The sequence below is a fragment of the Stegodyphus dumicola genome, chromosome 9 (assembly GCF_044657685.1).
Source record: "Stegodyphus dumicola isolate Sdum_Otavi_A_Nest chromosome 9, ASM4465768v1".
In the NCBI taxonomy this organism is placed as follows: Eukaryota; Metazoa; Arthropoda; class Arachnida; order Araneae; family Eresidae; genus Stegodyphus; species Stegodyphus dumicola.
Window position 1 is genome coordinate 48,542,212 of NC_140776.1, and position 21,350 is coordinate 48,563,561.

General features: G+C 31.1%; 1 protein-coding gene across 1 annotated transcript; it reads right to left on the reverse strand.

Annotated features, from left to right (window-relative positions):
• Positions 1-1,300: 1,300 nt before the first annotated feature.
• On the reverse strand, positions 1,301-20,182 carry LOC118204736 (uncharacterized). The gene is made up of 2 exons (XM_035377033.2): positions 18,680-20,182; positions 1,301-3,404 (listed from the first exon to the last, which is right to left on the reverse strand). Exons 1-2 carry the CDS (start codon positions 19,603-19,605, stop codon positions 2,993-2,995), a joined length of 1,338 nt encoding a protein of 445 aa, XP_035232924.1. The 5' UTR covers positions 19,606-20,182; the 3' UTR covers positions 1,301-2,992.
• Between the last annotated feature and the right edge of the window lie 1,168 nt (positions 20,183-21,350).

Genomic DNA, 21,350 nt, shown 5'->3' on the forward strand with positions numbered 1-21,350 from the left:
AAATCATACATGTCTAGAAATACCTTTTCCATCACTACATATTGCATGCACATACCTCTTCAAGTATCACTGCGATGTCTTTAAGTCACAGTGAGTTTTCATAAATTATTGAAACTATATATATATATATATATTTTTTTTTTTTTTTTTTTTTTTTTTTTTGCAACCCTATATTTTAAAGTAATAGAAATTCAGTAAAATCTTTGAAATAAAAAAAATGGGAAAATTATAATATCCTGCTGTTATCGAAAATTTGGTATTCAGGCCAGTGTGCTGAATAATAGATGTTTACCAGACATCCATTGCATCATTAGGATATCTCATCTGCTGCCATTGGGTATGAATAAAAGTTATTTTTATTAGCATTTATCATAAAGACCAGTTTTTAATCACAAAATACCTATCTGCCACATATATGCAACATATTCAGATTTTCATGCAAAATTTACATAACAACCCATTAGTGATGCTCACTTTACTTATAATTCATATAAATTATAACATTTATATGTGTGGCATATTCAGTTTGGAAGTATGTTTCCTTATCATAATTTATTAATACAATATTTTATGTCCCCCCCCCCAAAAAAAAAACTAGGAAACACTTTTCCTCTGAGTTCAAAGACAGGGTTACAACAAATTATTGAATTATTATTAGTAGTATTTAAACTGATATTTTTGTTAGTTTTCTGGTATTACTTAATGAAAGTCTGATTTTTTAGGTTCCAGTCTAACACCTGGAAGGTGTCAACTGGATAGGCCTTTTTAAGAGCCCATGCTGTTATACAAGTTGGTTTCAGCTCAAAAAAACAAACCTCTTTAAAGGTGCTGGAACCCTTAAGAAAAATATCTAATTTGAAAATAGCAATCATCATAACAGTTCAAAATCCTTTCTGTAAATCAAATATTTGTTAATAATTTTCTTACTGATTTATTAATAAGCAGCGGATAAAATAAAACCATAGCAACTTTCACTTGTATGAAGACCTTAGCACATTGATAAAAAACAGAATTTGCATGATGGAGCCCCTACTTTTATTAAACTATTAACAAAAAAGACTGTCCACATCTACATGAAAAACACTGGAATATCTTAAAGGTGTCCACTTATATATTAGAAATGCTCGATTGGTACAAAAATGATGTTATTTTTATTCCTTGTAAATCAGACTAATGTTCCAAGTTGACCTTCTTCAAAATAAATTCACGAATCTTAATAAATCATAAACCATTTCATGTCGTAATAACCCTATTTTCATAACTATGACAAAACACATGAGAACTGGAAAGACTTTCTGTACACTTTTTTTAAATTTATTTATTAATCTTTCTTCAGGGGTACTAGAATTCAAAGAGATTACAAATTTACTACAAGCTTTCATACCAAATCTTTAAATACTATATGTAATATTCAGATAATTTAAATGTTCTATTTAATGGTCTAAATGTCCAATCTGATTTTTTTAATATAAATGTGCTAAACAAAAAATAATGATGTCTAAACAAATATACCTGAATTCGCCTGAGCTCAGGATTGAAGAAATTACTGTAAAAACTCTCAACTTTTTTTGCAAATACGGAATGCAGTTTTTGAGGTTTATATAAAATGCTTTGATTATTAGTGCAAACAAATTAAGTTTTATTTTTATAATGAAAGCTATCATGTTATTAAACATTAAGATCTATCCTGAATATAATTCAAGATATATACAAGTCACTCTTGGTAACAACCTCCCATAAACTACCTTTAAAAGTGACCATCATTTCTCAGAATTTAAGTTCTGAGAAATTCAGTTCATTAGTGATTAAACATCAGTCTTTAAAGTCGACTTTTTTTTTTTTTTTTTTTTTTTTTTTTTTTTTTTTTTATAGAAGATCAAGTAGTACAAAAGTTTAACTGCATTAATCTTAATATCAATGCTTACAAGTTCATTTTAAAACAATTTAAATTTGTATATTTTAGATGTTTGAAGTAAGTGATAGGTAAGGTCATTTCTGTTTGATACTGGGCAATTTTGGAGTTTTCTTTTTATTTCTTTATAGATATGTTGCAACTAGGTAAAAGTCTGGTGATTAATGGACTTTCCAGAATATATGGTGTATTATACTTAATTAATATAAATTGGTTTAAAAATTTTATGTAAGGTGTATGAATGATTACAAATTCACTTTAAAATAATTTAAATTAATAGATTTTAAATGTTTAAGGTAAATGATATGTTTCTTTAAAATAAACTTTTTTTTTCATTCATATATCACATTTAAAACCTGAGAATTTAATCAGTTATGTTATGAAAATATCTATGCTTCTTTATTAATTTCATGATATTTTTACAAATGTTTTCCTGTACTCTAAGTTTTGACTTTATTTAGAGACCATTTACGTGCAAATTTTAATTGCTTTTAAATATTTAAAAATGAAATATAGAAAGTTGCATCTTAAAACAATTCGAAATACATAGAGACACCTATCAATATTATTAAAGAACAAAATCAATACAGCATCTTTATACAGTATTCTGCCTCAGCTATTCTCAGTTTTGGCAATTTAAAACGCACGAGTAAAGATACGGAATCCCCATTCTGAGGAACATATTTCGTAACAATATTCAAGTTCAATACAATCAATACAAAAACTTCAGTACCTTTGTGAAAGTCCACAATAACATAACTATATATAGCAATAGTGACAAGAAAGAAGAGTAAAAAAGCAGATTTTGTCATTTTTCTTAAGTTGATTATCTTAATTTTAAAATGCTCTATTTTCCATATTTATAGCATTTTTGTAACTGGAAGAATATGATAGGACTATGACCTAAGGTTGCAAAAATAAAGGTAGTGTTAGGAATTTTTCTGGATACATTCTTCAGGAAGGTTTCTTCATTGCAATAAAACCACTTTTTATGTCATGCAGAATTTTTAAAGCATAAAATCAGATTGCTTCATTTTGATTTTTTTACTGGAACACTAAAACATTTAATTTATTTAGAAACTAAAATTCTAATCTCAAGTATGATTTTAATTGCTCCGGCAAACGAAGAAGTTCAATGCCGTCTGGCAGCTGTGAATTGCGCATCAGTGTTTTTCTTAACACACACCGAGAATAATGCAACAGGGTTCTTGGTCGAACAATGCTGTCAAAACTGTCGAATTCATGTTTTTTGAGCTGGTCGCAGATATCATTCACAGACTTGATGTCAGTGTATCTCAGTAGTAAATATTGTATCTCTTTGTATGAAAGGAAGGCATCAGGAATAGATCTCCAGATGAGCCGTAGACTCTCCAAATAAAATGTAAAGAAAGGAACACTCCAGGTTAAGACAAAACCAATAATTTCAATAATAAAAGACTCTCTTGATGTTAAATCCAATGCTTCTCTTCGAAAAAACATGGAAATTCTTCTCCTGAAAATAAATTTTGTTTAAATGAGAAAAAATTACAAGTAAACTATTGAAATTATTTTAACTAGAAAAAGATTCAAGTGGTGAATTCTGAAAACATTAACAGAAACATCAGCATTTATAATTCAAAAGCATTTCATTAGTTTACAGAAAAATGCCACATGGTACTTATTATTTAAAAATCTTCTTATTCTTCTATAAGTTATAATGTTTATTCAATACTCGAATTTGCAAGTTCTTGGATGTTTATGCTTTAGTGTCCAGTGCTTGTTAGTAGTAACTGCACAGTGAAAGATTATCAAAAAGTAAAATTTATGATTGCAAAAACAGTGGCATAATTAGGATGGGGCAAGGGGGGACATCTGTACCCAGTGGCAATATCGAGGGAGTGCTAATTTGATATTATGAAATTTTAGAATGAAATCTTTCCCATTCTTAACACATAGAAGGGGGAGCAAAATCTTCAGCTGCCCCAAGGTGCTCAAAACCCTAGCTACGGCTCTGCAAAAACAAAAATGTGAAAAGAAAAAATAATAATAAAATTTAGTAAAATGTTAGAGTTCTAATTTAGAGCTAATTTTGGTTCGATGCACCTTTTAAATTTCAGAAATCATATTTTTCAGTTAAATACCTTCATGTGTATCAAGTCTGTTAATTTTTGAAAGCCTGGCTGTATGATTTGAAACAATATCCAAGCACTTATACCTTAGTTTAAGAAAGCCATAGTTTAAAATTAAAATTCTAATTCAGTCTCTTCTTAATTTTTAGCCCAAGAGGGCAATTTTCCCAGGAGGGCTATTAATTTTGCTTTGGGATGTTGCATTGATTTGCTATAAACGGCGAATCACTTTTTAAATTATTGCCACCAAATATTAGAGCCCTGTATTATATTTAAAGAAATTAAATAATGAAGTATATGTATGTATGCTTCTCACATCCTGATAAAACAACAGTATCTAGAGCCATCAAATTTTGATTAATGTACGTCTCCACCCGAATATGGGCATCTGGAAGCCCAAGTTTGGAATTTATTTTATTATCTGTTTCATATTTTTAAGCATTTATAAGTTTTTGATTAAGAAACTCAACGATTTCAAAGTGAGCAATGGCAACATTGTACGGCGGAAAAAAATATTTTTATCTCCAGTGTGCGAGACTGTGTATCGGAAATTCTAAAGATATGCTCTTTTAAATATTTTGCGATACTGCTGTTGAATTGAATTTTATCGTGTAAGTGCTAAGAACATGATATTTAATAAATAAAGATAATACACAAAACATTAAAAAAAAGCCCCATTGAGCATAATATAAAATATGAAGACTTTCAGTTTTTTTATTATTATTATTTATTAAACTTTAGCAATATTAAACATGTGTGGAAGTAAGAAAAGAAAAATGTTACTAGCAACTTACAGTTCCAAAAATATGGGAGAAGAAATATTTACAAAATATTGACAATAGTGTGTATTTAATGAAAAGTGAATACAGTACAAAGTCCAAGATCTGCACTCGTCGGAATTTGGCGATTCCGGATTTGGGATTTTTCCAGATATTAGATCATCATTTTAAAACTAGTAAGATGGAATGTAGAAATTATAGAATTGAAAATATGAACTTGTGATTTATGAAATAATGAAGTATTTATGATCTAAAGGGTAACAAAATTTACAAAAGAAAAGCTTAATATTTATTTGTTAACTTAACATTTCTTTCAATGGAAGTTGTTTAAGTTGCTTTTTTTGTACTAATATTTTCTCTTCAATTCTGTAGACACACATAATTTCTTATTCAATTACAAAGCTCCATTGCTTGAGTCCTGTAATTGCCGAGTCGAGAAATCCAACTAACTTGTCAATCGAAAAATTTTTGCTTTCAATAACTTCTCTGCCATTTTCTTTACTATCTATCGGTAGTGATATTTTCTGAATCTAGAACCATACTATAGATTTCACTGTCCGTTAATTACTTAATGATTGGAGCATTGTCATCGCATTGAAAAACTGCTGTTTTATCATCTTCATTTATTACCGTTTCTCCACATTTCTGTAAAAAATTCATTAATTGGAAAATTTCACCTTTAGCTCGTGATATCCGAAAACCTTCACATTCGCAGCTATCATATTCATCATCCTCACCATGAAGTATGGCAGCTGGCCATAAATTATGCCAAGCACTTTTTAAGTATAAGAGGACGCATCCTCCCATGATTTTGCGATGCTCCATAAAGCAGACTTTATGGTAAAATATATAAAAAATTATTGAATAGTCTTGCCATTACTCAAAAAATTTATCATTTAAATTTATAAGATTTTAAAAAGTTTGAGGTGGAAATATTATGCATTTTTTGCAGCAATTCCACTTTTTGTTTAATGGACATCGAAATATGCTTTCACTTTGCAGATCCTGTTGCAGCTCCAGAATTAGAAATTCTTTTTGACATAATTTAAAATTCTTTTAACATAATTTACGCATAATAACACAACATAATATAATTTAACATAATAGCACAATATAATTTAACATAATTTAAATTCTTTTCAACAAACTTTAATTTTCATTAAAATTCCTTTAATAAAAACAGCCTGCAAGAAATAATAAGCTGGATCAAATCAGAAATATAAGGAATAGCACAACCTGCTATGTTGACTGAAATTCCTTGGAATGGGTAAAGTATAATTTTAGGCTAGATTAACAACGTCCACTATACATTATTGGCCATGCATCATGAGATTGGAGATGAAATTGAAGGCTGCCACTAGATATCTCACCATCTGAGGCAGAATCTGTGGGTCCTAAATTCTGCTACCAAGCACATTTCCTAAGTTCTAAATTTTTGCCAACCATAAATTTTGGATCCCAGTGTTTTTCCTAAATTCAAGATATTTTTTATCCCTTCATTTTGTTTCTCGGTGTTTCTCTAAAATTCCAAAAATTTTGTTTTTCCTAAATTCTGCCGCCAGTGCAATCATACGAGCTCTGGCACCAGTTCTGGAATCTTTGTTATTAAATTACTAATATAAAAAATTGTTTGGGTATCGCTGCACGATACACATGATACTCAAGTTATCATGTGTTAATAAACATGAGGTGATGAAAGCAAAATATAATAAATAATAATTCTTCAAGTTGGCATCAGGAATATAAAATACAGTACAAGTCCGTAATTTGGACGTCCATTATCCGGAATGATCTATAATCCGGACCTCAAAGCCACAAACTTTTTTTTTACGCATGCACGTAATGCGTTTATGTGTGTCCAATGTATAAAGGACAGTATAAACCAGGCTAAAATTATCTTTACTGATTCTAAGGCATTTCAGTTAATGTTGCAGATTGCGCTGTTCCTTAATCTTCTAATTGGATCCGGCTTATTAATTTTTGCACACGGTTTATTATTTTTTGTTAGAGCAATTTTATAAAAATTAAGCTTGAACTTTCGATTATGTCAAAAAGAGTTTCCAATTCTGGAGCTGCCAAAGGATCTACAAAGCGAAAGCATGTTTCGATGTCCATCAAACAAAAAGTGGAATTGCTACAAAAAACGGATAAAGGCATATTCGTCTCAAAATTATGTGAGGAATATGATATAAGCAAAAAGAAAAAGGAACTTTTTGTGGATTCCGACACTCCACTTGCAATGAATAACAGAAAAAGGGTTCATTATGCTAAAAGTGACAATCATGATTGAATGGGTCAGACCAGCACCCCCTGGATTCAAGGCCATGGCACATTTCCCGGGAGGAGGTGTGACGTCAATGTTAGTAGGGATTTCACTTAACTCTCCCCATCCAGGAATGTGGTGGGTGGATTTCCGGACTTTTGACGGTCATTCGGTCAGTTAGGCGTCCATATGAACAGTCGACATTATCTTTCATTCTTTAGATATTTTAAGACTATTCCACTTTCATATTATTTGTTTTTAAAATATTTTATATGGTTTACACATGCTGTGTACCGAACTGCAAAGGCAACAACTACCCAAATGATCCAAAAGTATAGGTTTTCTCTTTTCCGAAAGAGAAAGAATTGTTAAATAAATAGATAAACGCGATTCATAGAAACATTTTCAAGCCAACAAAATTTTTGAAGGTAAGTTGCGTTTTCTTTCTTTCTTTTCTTTCTTTTTTTTTTTTTTTTTTCATGAATAAGTTTATACATATCTGCACTTAAAAATGTTCTTCTGTGTTAAATATATTATAATTATCATAAACTAAAGTGAGTACGTACATTTATAAAAAGTAAATATATTTAATCTTAACGTAAGTAGTGATTATATGAATATGATGACTTAATCATACTATCAATTAAATTTATAGCAGATAGTATTGTTTATCATCATGCTAATCGTTCAATCTATAGCAGATGGCATATTTATCATCATGCTAGTCACTTAATTTGTAGTAAATGACATTATTTACCAAGTTAAGTAAATTAAACAAATGTGTGACCTAAAATTAGGATTAGATTAAATGTAGGAGTAATAAAAATTTGAAATTTTATATACATTTTGCATGTTGCAAAGTGCTTGCATTTAAATATCTCAATACATTTGTCGCAGCAACAGCATATTTATTAAAATCTGAAGACCTTGAAAAATTTTGATAATATCTCTGTACCTAATGACAATTTTGTTTCTAATATTAATGTGAAAAAATATGCTATTTAAATTTTTATGAGTTCATGTCTGATATTCTTAAAATTCACTTAATACAACGTAAAGCATTAAAAATGAAATTTTACAAAATGTTGTATTTAATTCTAGCTTAGATAATTAAATCTGATTATAACAATCTTTGAATGCAAGTGTTTTGACGATAATAAATATATCATTTATGTGATAACGATAATGCGCATAAAGCAAATTTGTTACTGTAATTATGTATAATTACGTAACAGTTCAAAAACTTGTGGCAATGGACAATGAACAAAAATTTTTACAAAGCAAAATTCAGAGACAAATAGCAGTGAAATTAACTTCACAAAATTTGGAAGACTTTGATCTATTTATAAATGCATGTGAAGTCGGTCATTTGGCTGATATGATAGTAAAATATTTAGTAATGGCGGAAACAAATTCTTTATTAAATAATTATTGCAAAAAAAGAAATAATGTGCCTAAGCCTGTAGTTAAAAGGTGCAAAATACAAACCGTTCAATGAAAAATTTGAATTTTTACCCGATTCAGAGAATGTATGCATTTCATTTCTTTTTTATCAAAGGTATTCATTATGTATTCCCCTTTCATTTACATGCATAGTGCAATATCAATGCAACTATTATATGTGTATATGTATATAGCTCATGAATTTTTTATTATGTTTTAATTTTTTAATTTAATTAATTCATATATATATATATATGTGTGTTAAAAATCCTGAAATTTTTTTTCTTCACCCCAAATATATTATTTCCAATTTTATATTTTGTATAGCAGTATGTTGAAGCAATTTTTTTGCAAAGAAATCGAATATATTGTCATATATATATACGCATGCATATACATATATATGTAAATAAAAATGTGTGGCATGATATTTCATAAAGACTACAATTTAAATTCTTTTTGCCAGTTCCCTTTCTAAAGACAGCACTTTACATTACATTTACACATGTCTTTAGAGAAAATTTAAATTGTAGTCTTTATGAAATACAGTCAAAAGTCGTTAATTCGGACACCCATAATCCGGAATGATCTATAATCCGGACCTCAAAGCTACAAACTTTCTGCGCGACCCATGCGCACAGGCGTTTACGAGAGCGCGTAAGACCCTTACGGCTGCGAATATGTTTGTGCGCATGCGCGTTTAATGTGTAACGGAGTTATACGCTAAGCTAAAGTTATCTAATTCAGTTAATGTTGCAGATTGCGTTTTTCCTTAATCTTCGAATTGGATCCGGCTTATTATTTTTTGCAAACTGTTAGAGCAATTTTATAAAGTAAGCTTGAACTTTCGATTATGTCAAATAGAATTTCCGATATATGTTTACTACAAAGCGAAAGTATGTTTTGAAATCCGAAATCTGTTTATCAATTTCACGCTGCTCTGCGGCAGAGGGGGGGGGGGCAGAAACGTCATTATTAGATTATGTCAAATAAAATTTCCGATATATATTTACTAATTTGTATCTACAAAGCGAAAGTATGTTTTGAAATCTGAAATCTGTTTATCAATTTCACACGGCGGATTGGAAGTTAATCTGTCAGCACTATCCTTATCTTCAGGGCAGATGTTTTTATTTTATTTGGTTTATAATTCCGTACTAAGTGTAGTATTTTATCTCGATGTACTCCGTCTTTGATATGATTTAAATCAAGTTCCTCGTCATTATAATTCGCTTCCGATAGTGAAGAAAGTGACCCAGAGGTTATTGAAAACGAAAACATTTCGATTGACAAATTAGTCGGTATTCTCAACACAGCAATTATAGGACTTGAACAGCGGAACTTTGTAACTAAACAAGAAATTATGTCTGTTTAATAGAATTAAAGAGAAAGTATTATCATATGAAACGAAGCAACTTACATTGAAGGAAATGTTTAATAAAGTAAACAAATAAATATTAAGCTTTTTCTTTTTGTAAATTTTGATACCCTTTAGATCATAATTGTTCTTTATTTCATAAATTACGGTTTCATATTTTTAATTTTGTAATTTCTGCATGTCATCTTACCAGATTTAAACTGATGATCTATAATCCGGAAAGATCGATAATCCGGATGAGACAAACAGAATTCTTAAATCTGGGAAAACCTCTGTAGAAAGTTTGCCTTTAGAACTAAAAACACTTTGTTTATTTTATCTACAGAAATCTAGTTGTTAACAATTAACTCAATAGTTTTCTTTCTGTGGCCACACCTCTTCTACTGTATTCTTTTTTCCAAATCGGCTTAAAGTTCATGTAAGTGCAGATTACAATTTTCCTAAAAAACTAAGGAACAGTTTTTAATAAAAAGAACTGAAATTCTTGGAAATAAAACAATATTTAATACAAGTGTTTTTTCACATTTAAAAGTAAATAATTTTTTTAAAAGTTTGACTGCTAAATCAGTATGAAAGGGAAATTGAAAATGCAAAAATCTAACTATATTTGGTAATGCTACTGTCAAAAATTAATACTCTCTTGTTTAAATATTGTTACAAAATGTACAGACGCAGTGAGATAGCTTTCCCACACAGCAGGTTTAGGGTTACCATAAAATAGAAAGGGAAGGCAAGGTTGGCACATTTGGCGAGAAATCACCCATTTGGCGACATTTGGTGACAAAATTGGCGATATACCACGGACGGTTGGAGAACCTTCTGGAACGAATTCTTACCGTTTATCACAGAATGTTCTCGAACACAACCCGAAAGCTATATAAACCCTGCTGGCCCGCAGTCAGTTAGTGTGCCTCGAAAGTGCGAGAGTGTCCCGTCTAGCGAGTCAGTCTGTGCGGAGTCGATCAAGTTGACAGCCGGGCAGTGAGTGCCCAGTGGGTCGTCGAGTACATCGAAAGAGTTTCTTCATATATCGCGGTTAGTGCATTGTCGAGAGAGCGTGTTAAGCTCCGGGAACGACTGAACCAAAGAGTCATGAGCTGTGCTCTGTGTGTCATTGAGTGCATCGCGAGTTGTAACGTGGAGAGTCTCGAGAGTACGTGGAGTTCCGAGAACAACCAAGCAGAGTTTGGGAGCTGTACTCTGGTGCTTTGTGGTGAAGCTGTCTCCACTGTGATAGCATGGTAACCTGAAAGCTGTGTCGCTGAATGTGTCAGCGTGTTTATAACAGTTCGACGACTGAAAACGAGATTTTGGAGCTGTCCTGGTTAACCCCTTAACTGCCGTGGGTGTATATATACGCCTTGCTCAGCCGGTGCGTTAACTGCCACGGGTGTATATATATGCCCTTCCAAACTACTATCATTTGCTTTGCGCTGTTACCCGTAAAATTATTCGCAAAGCTTTAGAATGCAACACCACAATGATCTTGACAAAGTATGCAAAGGAGGATACTATTTCAGAGAAGAGTGGGGAGAAATTGGAGAGAGGTGTATGTCTAAAGCGATGAAAGTAATGACTGCGCGGTATTGGCTGGTGTTGTTTGAGTAAAAAGTTTTTTTTTTTAATTCTGTGTCCTCTGTTTTCGTTTACTTTTTGTAGTAGGTTCCAGGAATAAAGAAAGATATAATGGATGTTTCTAACCCATTTATCTTTTTTGAATTATTTTTTGATGAACTGCTCATGCTTCATATTGTTACTGAAACTAACCGTTTTTTAGACGAGTATATGAAGCAACACCTTGCAAACGAAAAATCAAGAACAAAATCATGGCATTCAATCAGTTCAGAAGAAATATATGTTATTTAAGGAATACTGATTTCACAAGGTATAACACTGAAACCTAATATTACACTTTACTGGTCTAAAAATGAATTGATCGAAACTCCATTTTAAGACTCTTCTTTATTATAAAAACATCATTTTTATTATACTTACATCTTTTTATTATACTGTTACTCAAAACATTAAATTTTGTGCATTCATTTTTTTTTCTTTTATTCTTTATTTTGTAAAAGTAAACAGTTTTTAGAAAGTAAAATTTGCACTTATTTTCCCCCTAATGCATCACATAACTACGCGCGCCTGTGTGAAAAACTGTGGCTCTGGCAAATGAATCTTGGACATTTTCTGCGGTAGTTAAGGGGTTAATATTGGCTAAATAAAGTGTGTTTCGATACTTCGTCAAGTGTCACTGTTATTCACTCCAAATCCACATGAACCCCGTACGAACATGAAGGAAGAAAATAACATAACAACTGGTGTCAGAAAAAAAATGCAACAATATCATTTTAATTTATTTTTGCAGACTTTCAACAAAAATATTGTTTAATTGAGATATCATTTTTTATTTCAGTTGAGTTTTAAATGTTGAATTAAATAAATATGTGAATCTGTTCTAAGCTATGTTTCATTATTTTATAGCTAAACACCATAATATTTAAAAACCAGGAGGTGAATATGAATAGGTCATCTGAGTTCAAAATGTCAGTCTTTTGTAAGATGAATATTAATGTACACATTATCCCATTATCCCAAAATTAAAAACTGTGAAAATGACAAAACATCACAGAATGAAAATGAATCAGAAGTACTTAATACTTTATCTATTTCATTAAAGTATTTGGTTTCATATTTACAAAATTTGACTGCACATGTTGCTGTTGATAATAAAACATAATCCCGCGAGAGTGATACAAGCTCTCCGAGAAGTCATATTAAGAAATCACGTACAAAAGAATATAAGGCAAGGTAACTTTGCAGCAAATATTTTTCGGTGCTAAAAAAATTCTGTTTTCAATACATGATACGTACACATGCTATGTGGAACACACACAGTTGGAACTAAGTATTGATTCTAGACTTGCAGTTAAATTTGATGTTAGTGGATTTAATGAAATTTGCATTAACAAACCAAATTTTTGAAATGTAAATGGTTTATCAAATTGTTAAAAGCAAATGTATTGCAGTAAGTAATTATTCAAAAGATAGTCAATATTTGAAAGACATCCACATATTATTAGGTGCCAATGCTTGGATGAAAATTATAACACTTCATGTGGTTTCTATTAAAAGGAACATAGTCACGATAACTTCAGAATGGATTCTTTTAGGTAGCACACAATTTCTGTATTTTCCAATTTGCTTTTTTCAATGGCATGCTCTACAAAAACATCGAAATTTTGGAAGTTGGAAACAATTTTTTTTTTTTTTTAGAATACTACGAAATAAAATGAAGATACTGTTCACAATGTAATGTCTTCCATAAACTTATGGTTTCCCTTCCTTACAATCTCATAGTAATGCTATTAAAAAAAAGACATCGGAATGTATTGAAGAAACTGAGGAAACTAATCAAATTTCAAGAATACAATGATGTAATTAAAGACTGGTGGGAAAAAGTCCCCCAAACTAATATTAATAAATTACTTGCCACGATAAGCTGTTTTTAAAGAATGTAGCACTATGAAAATTGGGCTGAGCCATCAAACAAAGATGAAAATGGGTCTTCTGTGAATGACTGTCTAGAAGTTGGGTTGGCCAACTTTTATAAATTTAATTCTGATAGTTTTAACTAATTTTAGAATTCGTACATTTTATCTTCTGATACAGAAAAGGCCTTGTACAAATTGAAACTGACCCAGAAGATATAATTTTTCTGCATTTCCCATGGTGGGAAAAACAAAATACTGTTGAATTTAGACACGGGTAGTAGTTTTTGAGTATTGGTTACTCCCCATTTCTTCTTTTAACATGCCTAAATAATTTGGTAGAAAATCCACCAGAACAATTTAAGCAATAACACAGTGAAGTTAAGATGTACATTCTACACTGATAACTGTCTTACTGGTGTCTCTGAAAATGAAGAAATTGAACCACACATTAATGAAACTACAGAGCTGATGTCTTGAGTTGAGTTCAACCTGCAGTTGGAAAAACAGTTTAGATTTAGATGAAGGTCTCGGAAATGAGTTAAGTCTTCACGGGTATAGTCCATCAGATGAGTTGGGATGAGTAATATCTTGAAGTCCCAGATGAAGAATTTTACTTTCATTCAATCAGAATGTTTTTGATCCTAAGGTTTTATCCTCACTAGCCCTTCTTATGCCAAATATTATTTTTCAGAAGACTTGGAAATTAAAATCGTACTGGACTAAGGATCTACTTGAAGATATTCAGAAAGTATTCAATAAATAGTCTACAGAAATACATTATTTAAATGATTGCCAAAAGCCTTAAACATATTCTGTGATGCAAAAAAATTAACATATGGTGCCCATATATTTTTTAAAACAGAAGAAAATGAAGTTTCCTTGAGTCTTAGCAAAATCCCAACTGGCATCCTCGAAGGGATCACAGCTGGAATTGATTACCGCATTTCTGGATGCAAGGTTATATCAAACTGGCTATTAGAAGCTTAAAAAATACAACTGAGAAAAATTATTTCTTGTCAGATACTTCAGTTGTTTTAACATGATTAAAAAATGAAATAATTAGCCTGCCTGTGTAGAAAAAGATTCAAAGAGACTGAAGATTACAACAAAGCAGGAAGTTTGAAATATATACCAGTCATCTTAAACCTTCCTGATTTATGGTTGAAAGGATGCTATCATAAAATCTCACAGGTGGACAAGATCTGGATTTTTGAAGAAACCTCTGACAGACAGAGATCAAGAAATCAACAGAGAATGATATCAAACTGTCATTTCAGTGAAGCAATCAGTGGTTGAAACCATTCCAGCTAATCTTGCACCGATTTTTGAAATATTCTACAAACTGTACAGACTATTGCTCGGATGTTAAAATTTTGGGTTGATCTTTACAATATGGTAACTGGTAGTTTGGCGACATTTTGGAGGCGATAAAGGTTACTACTTGGGACTTTGGTAATAATGTGAGCAGTACTCAGTTCCGATTACGCATTATTTTGTGTGAGGGAAATGAGAGATCATGGGATACGTCATGTGATATTAATGGACGAATTACTGTTCTTTAATCGGGAAAAAATCTGGAAATTTTGTATTTGGCTTTATTCTGTGTTGTGTGAAACGGTGTTTCTTAATTTTTGGATCCCGTGGCCGTAACCAAAGTAAATTCGAAATGGGTATTTAGTGGTACTGAAAAGGGTAGTAATAAATGTTTCTTTAAGGTTGTGCGAGAGGGAAATCAAGAAGTTTTATTATGTTATTTATTTTACCTGGTACCTTGCTATGAAATAGAAGTATGATTTTAAAGATTCTGAAAGAGAAAGAAGAAAAGTTTATCGGACACGTAATCAAGATTCTGAAGAAGATTAGGTAAGTTAGTATTTTTAATTATTTGAGGATATTATTTTTATGCATTGTTCTAAATGTAAGGTGGAAGTAAAGGAATTTGGTATTATTGGGAAAATTGCTATTAGCAATGATTTAGTTTAAAGTAATTAGGATTGGAAGGTAATTTTTATTAATTTAATGTATTATATTTTAAGTAGTGCTTTTGAATTTAATTATATTTTAATTAAATGATAGTTATTTTGTGAATTTTATGTTTGTAGGAATTTGGTATACGTTTTAGTTGAAGTAAACGTGCATGGAAATAATTTAAATATCTGACACTAAGCATTTGTAATGGTTGCGGTATGAATTCGTTGGTGACGTTTATAATATAATAGATGATTTAGAGTAAAAGTTTTTGGATATTTTATTTATTTTATATGTGGAAATGTTCATATTTGGAAAGGGTAAATACTTTTTCGCGATCAGGTAATTTCATATATGTTCTTTTTACCGGGTTTAAATATTGAGAAAATTGTCATGTATTTTCGTGAAATTTTTCTAATTTATGAGAAAAAAGCAGTGTACATGGATATAGTGAAGAGTGTGCGCAATGCCATTTTTGTGCAATTCTGGGATGTTTTTTTAAGTAAAAATAAGTCGACGTGTACTAGTGATATTTTAATTAAACGATAGTTATTTTGTGAATTTTATGTTTGTAGGAATTTGGTATATGTTTAAGTTGAAGTAAATGTGCATGGAAATAATTTAAATATTTGATACTAAGTATTTGTAATGCTTGCGGTATGAATTCGTTGGTGACGTGTATAATGTAATAGATGATTTGGAGGTAAAAGTTTTTGGATATTTTATTTATTTTATATGTGGAAATGTTCATTACTTTTTCGCGATCAGGTAATTTCATATAAGTTCTTTTTACCGGGTTTAAAGATTGAGAAAATTGTCATGTATTTTCGTGAAATTTTTCTAATTTATGAGAAAAAGCAGTGTACATGGATATAGTGAAGAGTGTGCGCAATGCCATTTTTGTGCAATTCTGGGATGTTTTTTTAAGTAAAAATAAGTCGGCGTGTACATGGTTTATGTGTATGTGTTATTTTGAAAAACGCGTAAGGAGTATGGTATTGTGCACTTTTTCCCAATTTTGCAGTGAATATTTGTCATGATTAAGCAGTTTTGTTTGATAAAATTTCTAGCATAAGTGTAATTCGGCTAGTAGATTGTTGGAAGAAGTGTTCAGTAGATAAAAAGAAAAGAAACATGTCTTTACTTCGTGAAGACAAAATGGCGGCGGGGAAAAAAAAATAGAAGGTTGCTGTAGGAGAGTTGGTCGCCAAATTTTCGCCAAAAAATCGCCAAGTTAACCATAATGTAAAGATCAACCAAATTTGGACACACTAAGCAGAAAAATAAAAACTGTCAGGATCATACATCCATTGAAGAATTCAAGAAGACATAAAAAACTTCATTTTCCCTTATACAGGGAGATGCTTTTGATGAAAAACAAAAAAAGCCTCATCTGAAAAATCTTCAGGTTTTTGTTGATGAAAATGGAATTTTCAATATGAAATCTTGAGTTTTGGATTTTGCAGATTTACAGTAATACACATTAGCTATACTTCTGAAAATTGTAATTGTGAAAAAATGAGTAATTACATAGTATAAACATGCTAGAACAGAAACACTTTTAATGATTCTGAGAGAAAGAGTTTGGGACTTTAAAAAGTACGAAAGGGGTGTATGACATGCAAGTTAAGGCCTCCTTTGCCCAAGGGCATTACAAAAATGGTGAAAACACTCCAAGTGACAGAAGTTGACATCATCGATTCAGTTTTTCTCAAAGAGAATTTAAAGCTTTTAATAGTAATTTTCATGTGTGTGGGTTTTAGGGCTGTTCACTTTGAACTACACACTTCCTAGAGCATCAACATCTTTATAGATGTATTTAGACATATTATTTCACAAAGAGGCTGAGTTGAAGTCACATATTCAGACAACGGTTCGAATTTTGTACATTTAAATAGAGCAAGGGTGATTATGACCCCATTTCAAAAATCCTGAAAAACACCTTAGAGTAAAAATCCAGTTATAATTTCAAATAATTCAAAATACTATTGTGATGCACATCCATACAATAACTTAAATTTTCAGTTTCATCAGCAAAGCAAAAAGTATAATGCTTTTTAATTTATTAAATGTTAGTTTATGTTTTACTACATCCATTCACTAAATTCTCACCTTTCTGATTTCCGAAAATAACTGTTTAGCTTAGCTTGCTTTTAGGAAAAGGGAAGGTGTTCGGTTTAGAGAAATGCTGCATTAATATTTTTCTTTCCAAATAAGTGAAAATTCAGTATGATCAGCAAGCTATTTTGGTTCATGGGAGGGTTGGCAAGTTTTCCACCTATTTTAATAAATCAGCCCTAAAAGTTTTACCAATACAGTCCTGAATGCAATTTATTTATGCAAAAATTTCATACATATTTTTTGTTTAACAAGAAAAAAATTATTTTAGTCTTCACCGCATCTTGGTTATCAATATTCAAAGATATTTCACATTCTGTTACAAATCACCCATGTAATTAAATGTACTTTTAACAGTGGGTCCAAGGAAAGAAGCTAAAACTAATTTAATTAAGTTTGTCAATTCAGGTTTTTCTTTAAAAATTTTGGATGCATTAAATTACGTTTCTCTTTAACAATGTTGATTTAATGAATTCACAAATGCCTAAATAGAAAAGACAGCTGAAAACTGTTAGTTACAGCCTGCTCAACTCCCAGCAAACAAAATATCTATATAGTTATTTTCCCTCTCTTGCAGTTTGAAAATGACTAAGTTTCCATTTGGAAATCCTCCACAAAAACGTTTTTGCTTCTTAGGCAGGTAACTCCACTGTGGTTTCCAAAATTAAATAATCAAATGATTTTTAAAAAATCCCTTTTTGCAGTTCCACAATTTTATTTGGAAGTGCATATAACCAAGAATGTCAAAAAAGCTAAAATATAATAGTGTTTTGGGGGAAAGTGCAGAATTGCCCATTGCTTGGCGCATTTTTAAGAATTGCACATACTCGGTATCCATGTACACATCGACCTATTTTCACTTAAAAAAAATCCCAGAATTGCACAAAAATGGTATTGCCCACTCCCTTAACTTTATCCGTGTACACATCGACCTATTTTCCCTTAAAAAGTCAACGAAAATTTACAAAAATCCAATTTCTTACTCTTGGAAAAAGCGCCAAATAAGTGGGCGATTCTGCACTTTACCCATGTTTTATTTTACTGTCCATCTTACTAAAACAGTAAAACAAATTTTATTGTATACAGTTTATGCTCAGTTACTTTTCTTCTATAACTGCTAAATTAAACTATGCTAAGTAATACACATTCAGTTTGCCTATTACTGAATAACTAAAAGTTGGGATACAAAATAAGGTATTATATAAAAATAAAGACTTACGAATTTGGTTCTCTCTGCTCTGGGGGAACAAGCAGAAAGAAATCATAAGGTTCTACAATTGGGTTATATGCAATCTTAACTCCACAGTTGAGAAGAACCAATAAGTGTTCTGGTTTGCTTCGAAGCAATAAGTCATATTCTGAATCTTTTCGAAGATCTTCCAAAATCTGAACAAAATGACAATAATTTGCTTTCCTCAGATGGTAAAAAATGTATTTCATTTGCTCAGCTCCATATCCAAAGAAAAGATTTGCTTTGTTCATACATGGGAAGCAAACTGCATCAAGAACTGACACAACAAGGGCAGAATCTGTACAAACTTTGTCCAACAGCAACTTTATTAACTTCAGTGCTATTTTCCTCATTATCATCTCCACGAATAGTGACCTTAATCTGCTGTTATAATTTAAACGAGGTTTCTCAAATGTTATGATGTTGGGATCATAATCAAAAGAAGCTGGAAATAACGACTTTTCCATGCAATGAAAAAATGTCTTAACCTGTTTTAAATAGAGTCTAACTGTTTCTGGTTCAAAATTTGTTTCAAGTCTTTCCAAAGTATTTCTAGTAAAACTGCTGAAGAAACAGGATGTCACAGCATTTAAGATTGAATCCTCTTGCTTTGTATAAGTAAAAATTTTAATTAGTTTCATGTTAGGAGAAACTGCAACATCAGTATTAATATCGACATGCATATGTCCTCTAAATACTGTACGCCTAATGAATTCAACTGTAACATGTCTTGGGCCCAGAATCGCATAATTCGACAGATCAGCATTTGTTGGTAAATATGAATATCTTCGAGGAGGTATACATAAATCTAAAGCAGAAAGTAGATTTGTATTTGACTTTTCGTGAAACTCACGAGCACTCAAGTCTAAGAAATCCAGGGAACTAGCATCAATGAGCCAACAATAATGAAACATCTTTAGTATCTTGAATTGTCTTCTTTAGTAATAAACTTCTATTTCAAGCCTATGCTTAAAATCTTTCTCTCCAATATCCAAAAACCTCAACAAAGAAAGAAACACCAGTTTAAAACCTTACAAATAGATAGCAAACCTAGCAATACTTCTATATCCTTAGATGAAGAAGTGCAGCAAGAAATATGCTCCGATATACATCTCCAGGACAGTTTAAGGTGAAAAGATCATGCTTAAAATGTGTACACAGTTGTTGCATTCATGCACAATAAAAAGGTTAAGCTCATACTACTTCTCTTTTATCAATGCTCAGTTCAGTTTCGGACTCCTCTAGAATTAAATTCATACATAAAACATTTTTCAGAGGATGTTAATTAGAGAATTAAATATATATATATATACTTCTTGAAATTCTTATTAAAATGTTTAATGGCTTTTTAGACCACAACTAATGCAACCTTAATTAGTATTAACAGAGAGAAAGAAATAGATACCAAAACAAGGAAAAAGTATTACAGCTTTAACAGAAACACTTCGCTCTTCCATATTGGAAGCTTTGCCGAACAACTCTGACGCTTTGACAGGTGCTGCAATCTACTGACAATAAAACGAGGCTTTCCCATCCATCGTTTGCAAAAGCAATCAAAATAAATTACGAGAAATCGTGTCGTAGACGTTATTAACATACGAAAAGAGTTTAAAATGCAGATTTTAATTATAAAATCAGGATTACTTTTATGTTAAAATTAAACGCATTCTACGTCAAACCTTTCTGTAATTTTTTTGCTCTATTCTTCTCCCAAGTGCACAGCGATCTGTTTTTTCTTTAAAAACATCAGAGAACTGCGGAGACTCACTTTCTTGCAAACTTCAGTAGTAAATGCGTATTGTTATATAGGAAATTCATTTTTTTTTTCGACATTCCCTTTAAAAAATTTTCAGCAAAACCCTCTGTAAAAATTATATCGACGTCTCTTCTATTACTGACAAATTCCAAAAGTTAATATTTTAAAAATATGTTTAAAGCAAAAAATATCACGATTTGCTTATAATAGCTGTTGTAATTTGGAATACAACAAAAACAGAAAAAATACTAAAATTGCAGGACTGTTAGTAAAATTTAATGAATGTCTCTTTATTATTTAAGCAATAACATAGCAAATTTTGAATTTCTGGTAACCAAAATATTAATTTATTTGTTTTTCAATAGTTGCTTCATTTTTACTTCTTAAACAATTATTATCGATCTTATTTTCTAAACAATTGGCATAAATTAAATATACAGTTGCGTGCTTTTGGGTTAGTAATAGATTGAATGCGCATAGAACCGATGACAGCTTGATAAAATTTATTTTACCAAAAGAAACATTTCAGAGTTCTGGAGCTTTCTATAAAAATAATCGTACAGCTCTTCACAGTATCACAGGGGACAATCAATAGTTACACATCAAACTACAAAGAGCGTTAAACACAAACAATGCAAATTGCATCTAAAAGGGCAAACTCTCACCGATATCTTAATACTCCGAATTCAGCCAAAGCCAACTAGATATCTAGTTGGTCTTGATTCAGCTCTGACCTGACAACTGGGAAATTGATGCTTTCTCCGACTTTATATAGTTTATCCCCGGCCGCCGAGAAATCTCTATAAACTGGAAGGTTTATGAGGGCCATGCAATTATTGGAAGGTATATGAGGGCCAATGCTACATATAGCATTAATTACAGTTATTCAATTACAATACTCGT

Excerpts from the sequence above, each read along its gene's own strand:
- LOC118204736 (XM_035377033.2), bottom strand. The coding sequence starts at position 19,605 with ATGTTTCATTATTGTTGGCTCATTGATGCTAGTTCCCTGGATTTCTTA. Across the intron at positions 3,405-18,679 it reads GAGCAGAGAGAACCAAATTC|GAGAAGAATTTCCATGTTTT; the intron begins GTAAGTCTTTAT and ends ATTTATTTTCAG.